This window comes from Penicillium hordei (genome assembly GCF_028827395.1).
Source record: "Penicillium hordei strain IBT 12815 chromosome Unknown utg000004l_segment0_segment0, whole genome shotgun sequence".
NCBI classification, from domain to species: Eukaryota; Fungi; Ascomycota; class Eurotiomycetes; order Eurotiales; family Aspergillaceae; genus Penicillium; species Penicillium hordei.
The window spans coordinates 4,401,363-4,418,824 of NW_026623145.1; the positions used below are offsets into that span (position 1 = coordinate 4,401,363).

The window sequence follows — 17,462 nt, forward strand, 5'->3', positions numbered from 1 at the left end:
CTCTTCACGGAAAAATGTATAGTGCTTGATTTATGTGTACAACATCGAATAGCATGCTTTGATTCGAACGATATATAGGAAGAGAGGACATCCTCTGAATGGTGTATATCGATGTATGTTCCGTTTGCAATGGTCAACAGACGACGTAAACAAGTGCACTTGGAGTTTGAAGCGCAACCTCCACGTCTCAGTTGTCTCTTTCGTCCCTCCACGCTCTTCCAACTCCAACCCTCTTCCCTCTCACTCTTTTTCTTTCTTTTCTCTTAACAGTTATCAACCTTTATCATCTATCTGTTTTCCATCTTCCTCTCCCTTTGTCTTCCAATTACCAAGTCTTCTCTATGGCGCAATTGTCAGGAACACGCCAGGCTCTGGCAGGTACGAGACGCGCACCTTGTCCCTCTGGGTGCAACAGCTAATCCCCAGATTCTTCTACCTAAGACTTTGCTTGTACCTTGCATACGAGCTTATCCACGGTCAATACTTCGACAAGTCCGCTCCTCGCCCCCAATGTCATTTTCAGACTGGATAGCGACCTCAACAGTAACCCGTTTGGTTTCGTGGTAAATATACCAAATCGCGAGCAGCTGGATCTGATTGGGACATTTCTTTGGAACGACTGTACTGATCTGATGACCTCGCGTGGTCACAACCCTGAGGATGTGCTACTGCTCGGCAAAGTGAGAGCTATCGCGTTCGCCGTCTTGAACATGGCTGTCACGCCTGATCTCTTAGGTTTTTTTGACGATCTTTAATATATGTTGAAGTGAGCCTATCTGACTTTCTATAGGGAGCCTCAGAGCTCTCGACCTGGCCCTCAAGGCAGCACGTATTTGCATCGGTATACCATGCTATATCTCACTTTATGACTTTATCAGATCTAACAACAAGAACAGTGAACCAGCAACGCGAAATTGCGCTGAATATCTTGTCTGTGGCCGCTCTACGTCTGACGAGTATTCAGCCTGTTCATCTTGGCCTTGATCCTGCGATCAACCGCAATATCACCACCCGATACCTCTTGCTTCGTATTCGACTGGTGAGTTGTATTGTCGGAACACTGCGTTGTGTCTACATCAGACCTGACATATTATTCTAGGCCTGGTTACAGAATCGAGTCGATATTGCCGAACATTTCTTCACCAAACTCCCTACGCCGGTTGTGTCAAATGATGAAGAGTTGATTTTCGAAACTTGTTTCATCATTGGTGACTCTGCACTCGCACGGTGCCTGCCTGAAATCGCAATCACATGGCTGCAGAGAGCAAACGATCACTTCCAGTCTCTATCCATTATGACCCTGATGAAGTTTCCAGATTACGATAATTGGAACTTGGTTATTCGACATTCCCTTGGTGAGTGGGCTGATCTAGTCGATGACCTGGACTAACATGTTGCAGTTGTGGCTTCTGCACATGCTAGAAGCCCCCAAGCAAACGTCACCTACGATATTGAAATGAGACACTTGAAAGAAGTACGCCTGTGGTGAGGCGTGGTAATCCAGAGGCTGACCTTTTTAGTATTACCCAGAGCACCCTGCTGTGGTCCTTTTTCATCTCTCTGTGGGATACAACAATTCTAATAACAACGAATTACTACAAGGTAAGACTGATCCTTATCTTACATGGAATTGAATTAACCATATTGTTGTAGGCCTGAAGGGTATGGTTGATAAGTTATCTCTCGCAGATATGAACATGCCGATGTGAGTTATCCCAACAAGTATTGACTGCAAGTTTTTAACAAACATTAACATGGATCTAGAATTTTCCAATTTGCCCGATCTCTGGGCCATTCAGGGTACCTCGGTGCAGTATATTTGGTGAGGTACTTTACTAACGGTTATTTAGTGGTTTGGATAACGGGATGGAAGCATTTCGAATTTTGCTCATGCGCCCTCTGCCAAGAGAATGGACAGAGAAATGCTTTGTTGCTTTTCTTCTACTTTTGAGCAGATCGGAGTACTCTGATTCCAAGCGCATTCGCACCCTACGGGGTGTAATTGACGCACTAGAGAAACGCGGATATCCATCAATTAGCGCCAGGGCAGCTCATGCCACCGTGATTGTAAGGCAAACTCTCATGACCATCAATGAAAAGCGCTGACTGATTGCCTACAGTGCATCTGGAAAATGACTGGCGAGGCCCTTATCAGGAAGGACTACTGGACTGCACAAATATGGCTTCAGGTGTGCACTAATCCGAAGATCTTTCAATACTGCTCCATGGAAATCCAGATAGCGATACAAAAGTCAGCGAAACAAATCTGTCGTTTTACTTGCATTGCGAGCTAATATTTCTTCAGGAAGCTGGTAGCATGTTACCTACAGACTGGGGATACCACCGCTGCTCGTCAGTTAATCGACCGGGGTCTATTCCAAAGTCAAGTGGATTGCGAAAGGATGTACTTGTCTTATAAGTTGTGCTTGCTAGAAGGGAAAGACGGATCTGGTAGGGATATTCCATGGAACTTTCATTCCTCTGATTTACTCTAACCAAATGCAAGGGCATTTCTATCTCGGCTTTCCTTTGCACCCGGTGCCACACAAGCAAACGAGCCTCCTATCATGCGCAATGGAAGCCCAGAGACAACACAAACCAGAAGAAGTACTGAACTGTCTTGATCAATTCATCAAATGTTTGACTTCAGATGACATTTATCATCACGACTTTCACGCCGCCGAACATTACATGTGAGCATGTTTCTAATCTTTGACTTTGTCTACGAGGCTAATTTGGTTACCCTGAACAGATTCGCAATCACTCTTCTTTCCGAAGAACTCTCAAAAGGCTTTAGCAAGAGGATTGGCAACTGTATCGAGACTGTACTCCAAAATGGTGCGTTTTCCCCTTCTAAATATATCGCTATCTTCTAATACTGACCGCTCAACAGCCGTATCTTATGCAGAAGAAAACAGCATGTTTGAAGGTGGTGACCAGGAGGTCTCAGTCACTCAACTGCAATGGCTGTATTGTGCATCTTACAAACTTGCTTTGAAACTTATCAACTCTTCCGGGTTTCTGTGGGCTACATCTGTCTTGGATTACTCTAGAGATGTCTGTCTTGAATCCAGGCAAGGTATCTTTCTGGCTATATTTACTAACAAGTTTATAGTTTGCCCTTCAGTATCGTCAGATTTCATACCCTAATATGGGTTCCAAAGCACCCAGGCCGCATTTATTTGCAGTTGTTTACCTCCGTCTCCTTGTTAACTCCCTCAAGGCCCGCGGCGAGGATGATCCGATTAAAAAGGTTAGTTCCAGCGGTTCTTGTCTATACCAAATTATGGCCGGAAATATCACAATATCAAAGCCTGATGACCATACTGACCATATGCAGACATCGCACTACGATAATGTACGCGCTTGTTTCCAGGAACTCGATGACTTGCGTGGTTGGGGAGATGGAGAGGAGGAGACAGATGATGACGCGAATTACAAAGAAGACAGGCACCATGATATTGCCCAATTCTTCGACCTTGAGGCTGCCATGCACCTTAGGAAGTGGGACGATGTGGCCAGCCTATGTGCATCCGATGACACATTCCCTGATCCGGGATTTTACGCACCTATCATGGATCTGACTCTCCAATTGAACCCGCCACCCACACTGGCAATCCAGGTCATCAAGGTACGCTCCATTCTTATATATGAGATACTGCATTCTCTGAACAACAACTTACATTCATGTAATAGCGGATCGTGTCAAAACTTAGCGAGCTACAGGACGACCCCCCAAGCACATGGCAGCGCGATTTCCGGGTTTCCCTGCCCCGCTACCTCCATTGTCTATTTACTCTAGCCATCACACCAGTTCAAGAAGAAGACTATTTTGAATTTATTTCTCTCGATATCGAAATGGCTGACCCCGAGGGTGCCGAAGAAGTGCTCGACAAAATACTTGCAATGGCAAACGAAGAGGCAGACGTTAAGCAGGAGGAGGGACTCAATGCACAGCTCGGTCTGAACACCATGCATACCGGGTCTGAGCTCTGTGAAGTGTTTACATATCCAGCTGCGGAGTTGATCAAGATTGCTACCGTGGCTTTCAACAAGGCTACTGACTTTTACCGTGCTACACAAGATGAGGATTGTCAGCGTTGGGCGAACAAGGCCATTAGTATTGCTCAGCTTGTGCCAGGTGCTCAGGGCAAACAACTGGTCGAGACCCTTCAAACTAGACTGGGGAGCTTGATTGGAGTTTGAGGCTTTGAGCTGTTAAGCTGATTTGCCTGGAGATTTCGAGTCCGTGTGTAACGAGAGTCTGTGTGCGTGCAGTCAGCAAGAAGCATCTATCAAGACGCTACTGATTGACATTAGGTGAGGATTGGGTGGAGATGTTCAATGGTATCTCAGATAGGTTCTGGCGAGGTGGAAGAATGTGCGTAGAGTGAAATGCTAGGTTTTTATGAAATTGAAAAACTTGAATTAGGTATTCTTATGGTTTCACGATCAAAAGAAAAAAGATGTCAATGTAAAGAAAGGACTCAAGGATGTTGATCACGGTGAGATGGCCTACAGCCTCTCAATAAAGGATAAATATGGGTATCATCAGAAGGGAAATGATCTCTAGGAAATCAGGAAGTAGAAAGGAAACTCGCCCAAACCACCAAAAATCCAGTAGATGATGCAAAGATGCAAGGAAACAAAAAGATAGCAAAAAAATATAAAAAAAAAACCAAGAGAATGCACGAGTCAAAATGCTAGTAAATAAGAAAAGAAAAAAAGAAAGGATCAAGGGTAGGGGTAAGATAGAAGCGCCGTAGCAATTCCACGACCGAAGCCATGGAAAACAAAAAAATGCAGTACCTTTCCTCAAAGTAGAATAAAAATCCACAATGAGAGAACGGAGTTCATTCCTCCTCATTCGTATCGCAGGAACGACTCCGCGAAACCTGCCGCACCCCCTTAGACCGCAACGACGGGGTAGACGGCATACGGTGAGGAATACGAGGCGGCTTGGGCATGGCCGAGTAGCTCTGTTTCCGCTCTCGCTCCATATCTTTCCCGCTACTATCTGTCTCAGTCTCGGCGCTCTCATCGCTACTCTGTCCACGACCAGCCACAATGCGGAGTGTGAGACTGAGCTCGCGCTCGAGCTCCTTTTGCGCTTGCATGTGTTGACTCGAGCCGTTGAGTTTCTTGCGATACGCTCGCAGACTTCGGCATAGCTGCTCGGTGGACATATCCAGGCTGCCGAACTCGCTGCGCGTGGTTGTTTTGCCGCGGTTGCGGAAATCGAGGGATGTGCGGCGGTTGGTGGTTCTTGCGCTGTGCGGTTTTCGGGGTGTTGGGGTTTTGGATTTCGGGCTTACTGGGGATGGGGAGCGGCGGCGTCGGTCTTGTGGTGTGCCTGGTCCTGGTGTTGGGGAGAGGCGGTTTGGAGGGGAGGATGTTTCTGAAACGGCGTGGTTTTTGAGCGATGATGGTGCTAGAGATAGTCGAGACAGCTTACGGAGTAGGGTTGGAGAGTGCTCGCGTATAGGTGTTGGTGTTGTAGGATTGGGGCTATCCGGTCGTTGGAATCCAGCGAGCTCACTGCGGGAAAGGACTTTTCGGAGAGGAGGCTTCGCCGCTGTCAGTTCCTTTACGGGGTTTTCATCGTCCTCGCGCGTATTCCCAACGAGGTCTGGTGAGACCTGTTGCTGGACAGATAGGTTCCATATCATCAAAATACCATCCATACCAGCACTGACCACTGTGCGCTTGGTTTGGGAGCCATCGGATTTATCACGCTCCTCCAGTAGTAACACGTCGGTGACACCTTCTGTATGGCCAAATTCACCAGTGAGGAGCTGGTCTCGCTCTAGATCGTAGACGCGAATAGATTTGTCGGTGCTCGAAACACCTATAAGAACCTTCGGGGTCTGGCCTGAGATTTCAGATGCAATTGTCAACGAACTCAAAACCACCGCATCAGCTGTCTCCGAATCAGATGCCTTGAAACAGTGAAGCTGATGCCCGGAGGGGATGTCGAATTTCGAAACACAACGATCCATGGTACAAAGGTATAGAATGTTCGAGTCATCTGGACAAAGTGTCATTGACACCGGGGAGGACTTTTGAGTGATGACCCTTGAGATGAGGTAGGCAACAGATGTGCCACCATCCACCTCGCGTGTCGCACGCTCTCGTATGACAACGGTGCGGTCTGCGGAACACGAAAGCAGTTTTTCGCCTTCGTTGATGAACATCAATTGTCCAACAGCTCCGACGTGATCGTCCATGGTTTGAATTAACTGCAACTCGGTGTCTCGTCTCTCGAAGAGTTGCACCATCCGATCACGTCCAGAACTAGCTATCAACCAGGTATCGTCCATTCCTTGGATGACCACATCCGTGATCTCTCCACCATGGGCGCGCGCCTCGTTAAGGCAAGTCCAGTCGGAATCCGAAAATATTCTGCACCAGAGTCAGCCAAAGAGCTTGGTCACTATCTCATATTTGTACATACCTCAATACACCAAACTTGTCAGCAGAGACAAACCAGTGCGCATTTTCGGCGGTCCTCAAAACTTTGAGTTCGTTTGCCGCATCATCTTCCTTTCCTGGAAATTGGTCGAGATCGATATTTTTAGATCCTCGACATTTCCCTTGAGCATCCCAAAAGTTCACTGAACCGTTGCGAGACCATGTGAAGAAGTCCGCAGACAAGTCATTGGGGAAATCCATGCGGCAAATGCCGAGAATCGGGTCCCGATGGGCCGGCATGGAAGCCTCGCCCTCCTCCTGTTCACCATCTTCGCCTAAAGTGTCAATCGGATAGACATGAATCGCGCGTGTGGATTCAACGGTGACCAAATGGGAATTAAGAGACCCCATACAAGTAATCGCCGGTGTCTTGCTTTTCTTGTCAAGCGCGCTCTTGTCAAGGCGCACAGGAGACATCGGCGTAGATGAGCCGGATGATCGTAGAAACTCAAATGGCACCCGCTGCATCTGCCTTCCTCGTCCACCTAGCCATATGGATTCTTGGTCAAAGTCCACGGCCAACGAGGTGATGCTGAATCCAACCTGCTTTACCGTGGTCATCTTCTGGGATCCTTCGCGATCATCGAGAAAGCAAACCGCGCCCGAATCTGTGCCGATTACAGCCTCGTTGTAGGAAATACTGTTCACACAGGTGAAGGTGTTGTCGCCCAGTGCGCCTAGTAGACAATTCCTGCCAGAAAGTGCTTTCGGGGCAGGATTTGGCGAGGGGCCAGCTCCCTCGACATTTAAACGTGTCTTGGTTGGTGAAACAGGCCGAATCACTGTTGGAAGACGCCAGACCTTAACATGTCGCAGACCAGTCCTAAACAAAGACATTAGTCGAGTGCTAGTTATCACCATCCAATCAAACATACGTGACCAAGCTCTGACCGACCCAGCACATATCCTTAATAAATGAAGTGCACTTATTCGCGGAGTGTAGCTTGGCCGACCCATTCTTGAGGTTGATTGTCCAGATAAAGAGAAATCCATCGTTCGGGTTGCCGAGTGTTGCCAAATACTGGGAGTCGGGGCTAAACGCCAGGCTGCGAACACCGAACGTATGCTCGTTTAGAATTGATAGGGGAACATCCGGCAAAGCATCTCTCGCGGTCGAAAATATCAAAACTCGAGGATTGTAACCAGTCTTGAAGTTGTCAGCTGCTGCTGTTGCAATAATTCATCTCAATGTCCCCCACTTACCTCTCCCACTGCAAGGAATCTTCCATTCGGGCTGATCGAAACACTCGTTACTGCTTTGATTCTTTCCCTCGAAGACCATCCACGTGGACTGCCGCTGTCGATGGCTTCGCTTGACGGGGACCCATTGTGGAGATTAAGGTGTGGATTGGACCGGATATGGGAAAGGGATCGCGATCTCGGGTCTGGGGTGGCTGGGGGAGTCGAATGGTTGTAAAAAGAAGTTGATGGGTTGACACTTGTTGCGGAGGGCCGGGCTCGGAAGAAGCGCTGGGTTATGTTATCGTTCTCGTCCAATTCTGCAAGAACCGCTGCCGATCCAGCGCATAGCGCAAAGCTTCTGCTCTGGTCATGGCTTGAAAAGCCATTGGGAGTGGTGGTTGTTGTGCCGATAACGGTCTGGAGGGACAAGGAGGATTGATGGGAAGTTTTGCTAGGGGATCGCGTGCCCGGTCTGAGGATTGGAGAGTTCGAAGGAGTGATTTTCAAGGATGCACCGGGTCCAGCAAGCTTGCTTTTCGCACTGAGGGGGGCGGTGGTAGCCATATCCTCGGGAAGGAGGCGATCGGTGATTCAAGGTCCGCTGGTAGCGCGGGATATTTGTATTTCAAGCCAAGTTCATGAGGTAGGTTCGTGGATGCCAGTCAGGCTGTAGTAGATGTCGGAAATTTTATCTCGGGGGCGCTCAGGAGAGAGTGTGTGGAAGGATAGTAGAATTAGTGGGGGCAAGCTGAAATGAAGCTCTGATCAGCCAAGTCCGATCTCCAAGTACACACACACAAATCTAGAACTCACTAAAAGAGTGTATAGGAAGAGAGAAAGAAACAAACAAACACGAGGCTCATGCCGCAATAAAGCAGATCATTCCAGTCGATCAGAGGAATTTGAACATTGGATTTCTGCTTCCCCCTGGCTCCATGGGGTTATATGGGATTATGCTTGGCTTCTGATTAGCCTGGATTTGAGGAATTGCCAGGTTCTCACTTGTCCAGAGCTTTGAGATCTTTGAGCTCTTCTCGATCTGCGGAAAAGCGTGAGATGAACGGTGGGTCGTGTACGCACAGGTCGTCGCACTAACCCGGACTTCGGCTCAACGTGAGTTTTGATGGAAGTGTATTGGATGTTGGACGTGGTTATATCACAAATCAGATCAAATCAGATCTAAATCAAATCAGATTAGCTCGGAACCAAGGGAGGTCCACAGGTTGGTCCCGAACTAAAGCAAATCCGGACTTTGGCTGTACACCGTACACACCTCAATTCAGTCTCACGTGCCTCGAGTATCTCGTGCCCCTCTGATGCCCTAATCTCATAGTATAATTTGACTAGTCTATTGCGATACATCACCAACTCCGGTATTATACTTATTTGACAGCCATACTTGTTCATTCCTACAAATCACACAGATAAATAAAGTATGAAGTACAGGGCTCTAAACATTTCGCTCAACAATAACCGTGCTCCAATATTGGTCGCATCTCACTGCCGGGAAAAGCTACATACATAAGCGTCAACTTCCAACTTCAGCGCTCGCGGTTGATGTGGCCGTTAAAGGCCGGGACATCCATACAACCACTATCACATGCATGATACATTATCGAAAACTTGATATCCGACACACCATTTAAGCAGGCTACCAGACAAAGGGCATGTATGAACACGTTTATTTACTTCTCCACCGGGGAGAAAAGGAGGTTCAAGTCTGGGGGTGGACCCGATGAAAGCCAGCCAGTCGGTTGAGGAATGCTTGAGCTGGCAGTTTGGAGGTGGAAACACTCGACTATGCGAGCTGTCACCCTCCTGATCTCTGCCAGCGCTAAAGATCGCCCAACGCAGCTCCTGGGTCCATAAAGAAACGACAGCATACATATAGGCGAATAAGACCCCCCTGTTGGATTGATTTTAGGGGCTGTAGAATCGGATCGGTCAATCCACCTCTCTGGCACAAATTGCTCTGCATCTTCGCCCCATAGATGCTTTGCTCGGTTGATGGCTCTGGGGACAATTGCAATGTAAGTGCCAGCGTGAACCAGACGCCCGTTGATGTAGGTATCAGATATCGCCTTGCGTAATGTCATGGCAAATGTAGGGAAAAGGCGAGAAGCCTCGCTGCATACCCCGTTGAGCAATGGCAACTTCTCGTAATCTTCCTCACTCAGTGCATTTTTAGTGGACTTTGCTTCGCGCAGCTCTTGTCGCAAATTGTTCTGGGCCTCCAGGTTGGCTGCGAGGCAGTACAATGTCCAAGATAAAGAACTTGCCGTGCTTTCGAACCTACGTAAAAACTATTCAGCGAATGTACTCCAAATTGTGGAAACTGACTTACCCAGCAGCTAGTGTAGTTACGATCTGAGGAATGATCTCTTCTTGTGTAAAGTCACCCGAGCAAGCGATTTGCGTCAAAATATCTTGATCAGATAGATCAGTCGATTGAAGGGAGGCAAGTTTTTCCGGGATCAACTGCTCAAGGCTTTTGCGAAGTTGCCTATAGGCTGTCTCCATTTGTCGATCTATCTTGGAGGGAAACATGGTGACGAGCGAAGGTGGAGCAGAGTTGTGCCACATAAAGTGGGATTTCTTGTGGTCATTGGAAGAAAAGAGCGTCTGGAATACATCAAAGATCTCCAAGTTCTGACCGAGGATACTATTGAAGTCAATTCCAAGTGCGATTATTCCCATCACGTCCAGAGAAATCAACTTTGCAAACTCATTGACGTTGATAGTTGCGAGCTTGGCCCCCTTCTCGTTGTCACTCACGCAATTTTCGGATACATGTTTGACAATTTGGCTCGCCTTGGAAGACAGAATTGGCTTCAGCTTGTCGACCTGTCGCTGATTAAAAACTTGAACAAATGACTTCCGATTCTTTTTATGTTTATTGCCCTCTTGGACCACAAGCCCCTCACCGAAAAAGCGGACTGCGTATCTGTGTAGGCCACTGGTCTTTTGAAATTGATAGGAACGATTCGAGAGAACATCCGATAAGCTTTCCACACTAGTGGGCACGAGGTATTCGGCGCCCAGCAATCCAAAGAAATGAAGAAGGCCATCGTTTGGAATTGAGTTCACCCAGTCGGTGATTTGGTTTCCTAGTGGCTGGTCGAAAATGGCGGATGCATTCTGGAATAGAAAATTTTCTCCCTGTGCAGTCCATAAGCAACCATGCGTGATAGAGTAGTGTAAGGATATACCTTAGGCCCAGGTAGATCATTCAACGGACTGAACCATCGCCGGCCCAGAGTCCTCCAAGAAAGAATCAAAACACAGTAAGAAAAGCAAGTGCCAAATATCCATGCAGTAAATGAGCCTATTGACTCGAAGCGAAATCCACAGAGACGCCCCCCGAACCAAGTGATAGCCGTCCAGAGGAAGAATTTGGTAGTGAAGGACGATCTGGCGGGCATGCTGGAAAGAACAAGATAAGTTGAAGTTAGAAACTTCTTGTTCGATTAAGGGAAATTATAACTTCAAATCTTCTGGCAATCTGTGATCCTTTCTTGAAATAAATTGGAGCAAGGAATTTCTAGTTTATAAGGCTTATAAGAAGGTATTGGCATATCACTCGTATCAATCGATTCACGATTGCAACCTATGTAGATCAACATTCTAGTGAAAAAGTTATATGCAAAGGGAGAATATCCACTACTAGAGATTACATCGTGCTCCTCATCGGTCTCCCTTGCATCGGTACAAATGAATCTCGGGAAGGAAAGAAACTTTGTACTTCGATCTCCCTTGCATCGATACAAGACAGAAGGATAAATCTCGGGAAGCAAAGAAACTACTTGTTATTCAATCTCCCTTGCGTCGATACAGGGCAGAAGGATGAATCTCGGGAAAGAAACTACTTGTTCTAAACCTAAGCAAGCCTTAACATGTACATTACCTTACACCCCAGTTACAGTGTTTCCCGTAGATTCTAGCGGAAATATTTGTGTCCATGTGTCAGTTCACGGGATGTCCGTACGTAGTAGTACCGATGGAAGCAATTGAGTTGATTGGTTTAAGAACTATCGAGACCACTATTGAGAGGGCGGGTCTATATGCCTGGCTACTAGTAGTATTGGCATGTTACAGCCTATTTTACCATATTAAGCTAAAGCGAGATTAGGTAGATCCTAGTTGTAAAATACCATCTCATCAACTCGTAACATATTGCTATATATACTTTCCAGAATTCTACGCAAAAGTTTCATGTAAACTACCCCCCACGATGGTCACAAAACACCTCCTTATATTTCTCTTGGGAGAAATTAGGCCAGTGTTATCTTCTCTACTTTCAGTCGACCAAGCCTCGTGGGATGCCTTCAACCAAGATATCTCTGGGCGACTCTTTGATGGTACACCTATGATGAGCCCCTGTTTCAACAATTACAATGAACAACCTCAGAGAGCCAATCATACCCGGTGCATGGAACTTCGGAGGGAGAATTCCCCTAGCCTCTATTTTGGAGGGTATCAAAATGTACTTCTTGTCCAAGTTTTCAGATCAAGTCCACACTTATGCTAACCTTTGTCATACAGATCAACTGGGGCGCCTGTCAGTCCACTGGTGATAATTGCTCAATCAGTTCTTTTACGAGTGAAGACCATATTAACCCCACTCGGAGGTGCTCACAAGGCAGCGTACCTTCAAAATATGTGGATGTTCGCAGTCTAGACGACGTCCAAAAGTCCTTAGCCTTCATCCGAGAAAATGGATTGCAGCTGGTGATCAAAAACACCGGACACGACTACCTCGGAAGAAGCTCAGCTTCGGATGCGTTAGCTCTCTGGTATGACTGCCCATGTTACGTATCAGACAAATAAGCTAATTCATTTTCTCCCAAGGACACACAACTACCGACCTTCAATTCACTTGAATCGCAGTTTTATTCCGGAAGGATGTCGGACTCCCGTGGGTGATGTGATCACCTTTGGTGCTGGTGAACAATTTAAAGAAATTTATGACTTCGCTTTTCGTCAAAACCTCCGAGTAGTGGGCGGAACCGGTATGACTGTTGGGGCATCTGGGGGTTGGATCACTGGTGGTGGCCACAGCATACTCTCGAATGAACTCGGTAATCACCTTCTGGGACCTTACCAATGAGAATGACAGCTGACAATAGAAGGTCTTGGGGTCGACAATGTTTATCAAATTCACGCTGTCCTCCCAAATGGAACCTATATCACCGCCTCGCGCTGCCAGAACACTGAACTCTTTTTCGCTTTGAGAGGGGGTGGGGGTGGCACGTTTGGGATTGTAATGGATATCAGTATGCTTGCACATCAAGAGAAGCGTATGGAAGTGCTGTCCCTGAGCCTGGAGAACAGGGATCCCCGCAATGTGGAGCATTTTCTTCAGGTGATGGTTAACAATGCTGAGCGATGGGCCGATGAAGGCTGGGGTGGATACTTCCAGCCAGGAATGCAGGCAGATCAACCAATAACTCTGTTTATGGCGACATCAATGATGAACCATACGCAGGCAGAGCAGTCAATGAAGCCAATCCTAGACTTTGCTCTGCATTCTGGTACCACTGCGTCCCCAAATCTGACAACCTTTACCGGATATGGAGAGTTGATGCAGAGTATGGACACGCTGAATACCATGTCGCTGAACCACTATCAAGCGGCTGTCTCCATGTCATCGCGTATTGTGCCCCGTGTCAATTTTCAGGGGACGGCGAACAAACACAGGCTCGTTGAAGTGCTCAATGATATCATGCTTACCCTTGAGCAGAAGACTAATTCTTCACTTTCATTGCCCCCGTTACTTGTCTGCCTCACCACCCCAGTCATGTACTCGAAGCACCTTCCGGGCATGGATCGGGAAGGTGGTCCCGGATACTCTTCAGTCACACCCGCGTGGCGTGATGGATTGTGGCATGTCATTCATAAACGAGCATGGGTAGATGAGGTTGAACCATCTACCGTAGTAGATATTTGGAAGGAGACGAGCCAGTCCATGAACCCGCTACGACAATTGACACCTGGCGGAGGTGCATACCAAAATGAAGGAGATGTGTTCGAGCCAGATCCGATTGGCGCATTCTGGGGGAAGGACAACTATGATCGGCTTCTAAAGTTAAAAAAGGAAGTGGATCCCGATAATATCTTCACAGTGCATCAGGGAATAGGCTGGGAGGAAAGTGATAGGCGGTATAGTTGTTATCCTAAGTTAGTTTGAGATTTTCCCCTTGCATACTTCCCGTGTTATAGTAGTGGGTATATCACATACATAGCTGGAAAACAGAAAGATGTCAAAGACTGTGGAAACCTTGATCTGGCATGAATTTGCGGTGAACTACTTTTTCCGTTAACATTACTTGTTATACTTTGGTTTCTTCACCGAAATATAGTGATTACGACAGGTCATATTGCAGGTTTTCCATTTAAAGGATTGAACTCCAGTTTCTAAAAGCTTTACAAGGTTCAAGTTCAAGGCTCCCATCATGATTAACACCGTCAAAATCGTATATGGTGGCTTTTTCGTCAAATACAGAGGCCACACTCTAGAGACGGTAGAGGAGATCTTGCATTACTTGGAAAATGAAGGGGTCCAAACCATTGACACAGCTGAGATATATGGTGAGAGTGAAGAGTTCCTAGGTATGGCGGGTGCCGCAACCCGCTTCACCATCGACACCAAATTTAGCGGAGGGCTATCGCAGCTGGAGCCAACGGAGGAGAAAACTGTGAAGAGTTGCGAAGAGAGTTTGAAAAAACTGAAAACCAGCAGTGTATGGCCCTAGAGGAACTGTGTTGAAAATGTATATTAATTGATATCGCAGGTTGATGTTTTTTACATACATGCACCATGTCGTGGCACGCCAGTTAAAAACATCCTGTCAGGGATCAATACGCTGTACAAAACGGGCAAATTCAAAAGATTCGGGTTGTCAAATTTCAACGCAGATGAGGTCGAAGAGGTTATTGGTGTGGCGAGAGAAAACAACTTTGTGATACCTTCCGTTTACCAGGGCAACTACAACGCCATTTCTCGGCGTACCGAGACAGAACTCATGCCAGTTTTGCGTAAGTGGAACATTGCGTTCTATGCATACAGTCCAATTGCAGGTGGATTTCTGGCCAAAGCTCCCGAACAACTCCTGGCCGGTGGAAAGGGACGGTGGGACCCATGCGGCACTTACACGGCCAAGATGTACAATGCCTTGTACAACAAACCTTGCATGTTGAAAGCACTGGCAGATTTTGTACAGTTGTCAAAGGATACTGGGATCTCGCAGGCAGAGTTGGCCTACAGATGGGTGGCACACAATTCCCAACTTCGGCCGGAGCTGGGGGATGGGATCATCATCGGGGCACGCTTTGGTCCCCAGTTAGAGGAGGCTCTAAATGGAGTCAAGAAGGGCAGACTTAGTGCTGAGGTGGCCGAGAGGATTGATGCTCTTTGGGAAGGGGTTAAGGACGAATCACCGTTGGATAATTTTGAGGGCTTCATATCCAACTATCTGACCTAGAACGATGGTCTTTGTCATTAATCTCCTTTACATCTCATCTTCATTTTTGGTACGAAGTGCTCCGTAGTTGAATTAGACCTGTCTAAGTAATATTTAAATTTTAATCTCGTATTGATTAATTAGGTGATAGTCCTATATTGTAACTAGTTAAGTTATTTTGATTAGTTACATTGCCGTGATAAGTTCGAAATGATCTACGGGCAGTAATTGTCAGAGGCGCCACATTCCAATAGATGAAGGAAGGACTTATAAGGTTACTCAGAGCAAGATAACGTTTGCCCTTGCAGGGCTGTCTCTCTAGAATTGATCATCCCTTCTGTCTCAAGTATATACCGTCCATCGAACCGTTTTGAATACCACTGGGCGGAATACAGCAAATTCGATAAGATCAACTTTTCGAGAAAAAAAAAGTAACATCCCTGACGGCTTCAAATGGCAGCACCCAGGGCCGAGGAGCTTCAGCCTTCCACAATTTCCTTATGGCGTATCGCGTTAAAGACCGGCATCAGTGAGCAAATTATCAACCACAAATACCTAGGCTCCGGCACGGAAGATGACCCATATGTTGTTTGCTGGCCTGCCGACGACCAGCTCAATCCATTCGCCTTCAGCAAATCCTCGAAATGGACCATCACGATCATTGTTTCGCTTGCAACTCTAGCGGTTTCCCTCATCTCCTCTGCCTATACGGGAGGGCTGGTGGAGGTTGTCAAATCCCTTCATACAAGTCAGGAGCTCTCATTGTTGGGTGTGTCTGTGTTTGTTGTCGGTTTTGCTGTTGGCCCTCTTCTGTGGGCACCGCTGAGTGAAACATACGGACGTCGTCCCTTATTTCTCATGAACGCGATCGCTTTGACAGCTTTTACAGCTGGTGCAGCCGCTGCGCCAAACATACAATCTCTCATCATCTTTCGGTTTCTTGCTGGTAGCTTGGGATCAGCGCCAATGGCCATTTCTGGTGGCGTGATCGCCGATACTTTTCCAGCTGTCGAGAGAGGGTTTGCGGCTGGTTTGTATGCAGGTGCACCATTCATGGGACCAGCCCTTGGACCAGTTATTGGAGGCTTTTTGGCCCAGGAGGCAGGTTGGCGCGCGGTGGAATGGCTCTTGGTAGCATTGTCGGGTACTATACTGCTAGCCATGTACCTATTCCTACCCGAGACATATGCGCCGGTCCTATTGCGACAACGGGCCCAGGCCCTCTCAAAGATTACTGATTGCGTGTACCGCAGCAAAGTGGACATGGAACAAGGGAAGCCACCTATGACCAAAATATTGAGCGTCGCCCTATCACGGCCATGGGTCTTGCTCTTTTGTGAGCCAATCGTGCTATTGTTATCTTTGTATCTCGCTATTATCTATGGTACACTGTATATGTTCTTGGCAGCATATCCGATTGTCTTTGGAGAGGTTCGTGGATGGGACGAGGGTACCACAGGCCTAACATTTCTTGGAGTCATGGTTGGGATTATGTGTGCCACTGTGTATACAATCCCCATGTATCAACGGTACAAAAAAAAGTCCCTACAGTCAAAAGGCCATCTATCACCGGAGGATCGTCTACCGGACGCATTCTTAGGAGCCATTGCCCTTCCTGTGGGTCTTTTCTGGTTTGCATGGACTAATTCCCCGTCTATTCACTGGATGGTTCCCATCACCGCAGGAATTCCATTTGGGTTTGGAATGGTGACGGTATTCCTTGCTGTTTTGAACTACCTCGTCGATGCCTATGCCATCTATGCCGCTTCCGTGTTGGCAGCAAATTCTATGTTGCGATCTTTGTTTGGGGCTGCCTTGCCGCTCTTCACAAGCTACATGTATAGGGGTCTGGGTATTCATTGGGCCTCTTCAATTCCAGCATTTCTTGCGCTAGCGTGTCTTCCGATGCCATTTTTAATCTATCGTTATGGTTCCCGGATTCGTGAGCGCAGTCACTATGCCGCTGAAGCCAGTGCCATCATGAAACGATATCTGGAAACAGCTGAGATGGAGTCAGAAACCAAGCAGCAGACGTGAAGCGTATGCGTCAAACTTCAGAAGGAAACTGAACCATTGTCAATTACAACTATGTTTGTTAAATGTCGCGAGATTGTCTAGAATTGCTAGCAAGATTGTCATTTGGCGGATATATGAGAACGGATAGAGCGGGTGCACCAGCCATTTGGTCAGTTTCCCTTTAGACAGCCTTTAGACAGCAGCAACATAAAAGTGAAGATCAGAAAGAAGATTTAAGACCCCTTGCATACAGATCTAAAGTCTAATTTACCGCACTTGTTACAGAAACTCCTTACTTATTCACTAAGCATGGAGATCCGGTCAGTATGGTAG

At 47.1% G+C, this 17,462-nt stretch overlaps 6 protein-coding genes across 6 annotated transcripts; 4 read left to right on the forward strand and 2 right to left on the reverse strand.

Annotated features, from left to right (window-relative positions):
- Positions 1–341: 341 nt before the first annotated feature.
- On the forward strand, positions 342–4,206 carry N7537_008829 (SPO22/ZIP4 family meiosis protein; the record flags this gene model as incomplete). The annotated part of the gene is made up of 18 exons (XM_056899883.1): positions 342–378; positions 442–735; positions 791–841; positions 897–1,039; positions 1,100–1,355; positions 1,401–1,474; positions 1,521–1,602; positions 1,654–1,705; positions 1,765–1,800; positions 1,851–2,067; positions 2,121–2,251; positions 2,306–2,451; positions 2,507–2,693; positions 2,753–2,838; positions 2,894–3,057; positions 3,116–3,253; positions 3,341–3,631; positions 3,697–4,206. The coding sequence occupies 18 exons, from the start codon at positions 342–344 to the stop codon at positions 4,204–4,206; spliced, it is 2,895 nt and encodes a 964-aa protein (XP_056751959.1).
- Positions 4,207–4,853: 647 nt separating this feature from the next.
- N7537_008830 (WD40 repeat domain-containing protein) lies at positions 4,854–8,217 on the reverse strand (the record flags this gene model as incomplete). Its single annotated transcript, XM_056899884.1, has 4 exons — positions 4,854–6,402; positions 6,455–7,294; positions 7,347–7,618; positions 7,675–8,217. The coding sequence occupies 4 exons, from the start codon at positions 8,215–8,217 to the stop codon at positions 4,854–4,856; spliced, it is 3,204 nt and encodes a 1,067-aa protein (XP_056751960.1).
- A 1,121-nt stretch (positions 8,218–9,338) lies between these two features.
- On the reverse strand, positions 9,339–11,761 carry N7537_008831 (cytochrome P450; the record flags this gene model as incomplete). The annotated part of the gene is made up of 3 exons (XM_056899885.1): positions 9,339–9,945; positions 9,998–10,791; positions 11,759–11,761. 3 exons carry the CDS (start codon positions 11,759–11,761, stop codon positions 9,339–9,341), a joined length of 1,404 nt encoding a protein of 467 aa, XP_056751961.1.
- Positions 11,762–12,928: 1,167 nt separating this feature from the next.
- Positions 12,929–13,840, forward strand: N7537_008832 (uncharacterized protein; the record flags this gene model as incomplete). Its single annotated transcript, XM_056899886.1, has 1 exon — positions 12,929–13,840. The coding sequence occupies one exon, from the start codon at positions 12,929–12,931 to the stop codon at positions 13,838–13,840; it is 912 nt and encodes a 303-aa protein (XP_056751962.1).
- A 265-nt stretch (positions 13,841–14,105) lies between these two features.
- N7537_008833 (aldo/keto reductase family protein) lies at positions 14,106–15,134 on the forward strand (the record flags this gene model as incomplete). Its single annotated transcript, XM_056899887.1, has 2 exons — positions 14,106–14,393; positions 14,445–15,134. The coding sequence occupies 2 exons, from the start codon at positions 14,106–14,108 to the stop codon at positions 15,132–15,134; spliced, it is 978 nt and encodes a 325-aa protein (XP_056751963.1).
- Positions 15,135–15,566: 432 nt separating this feature from the next.
- Positions 15,567–17,150, forward strand: N7537_008834 (MFS transporter; the record flags this gene model as incomplete). The annotated part of the gene is made up of 1 exon (XM_056899888.1): positions 15,567–17,150. One exon carries the CDS (start codon positions 15,567–15,569, stop codon positions 17,148–17,150), a length of 1,584 nt encoding a protein of 527 aa, XP_056751964.1.
- Positions 17,151–17,462: the final 312 nt, after the last annotated feature.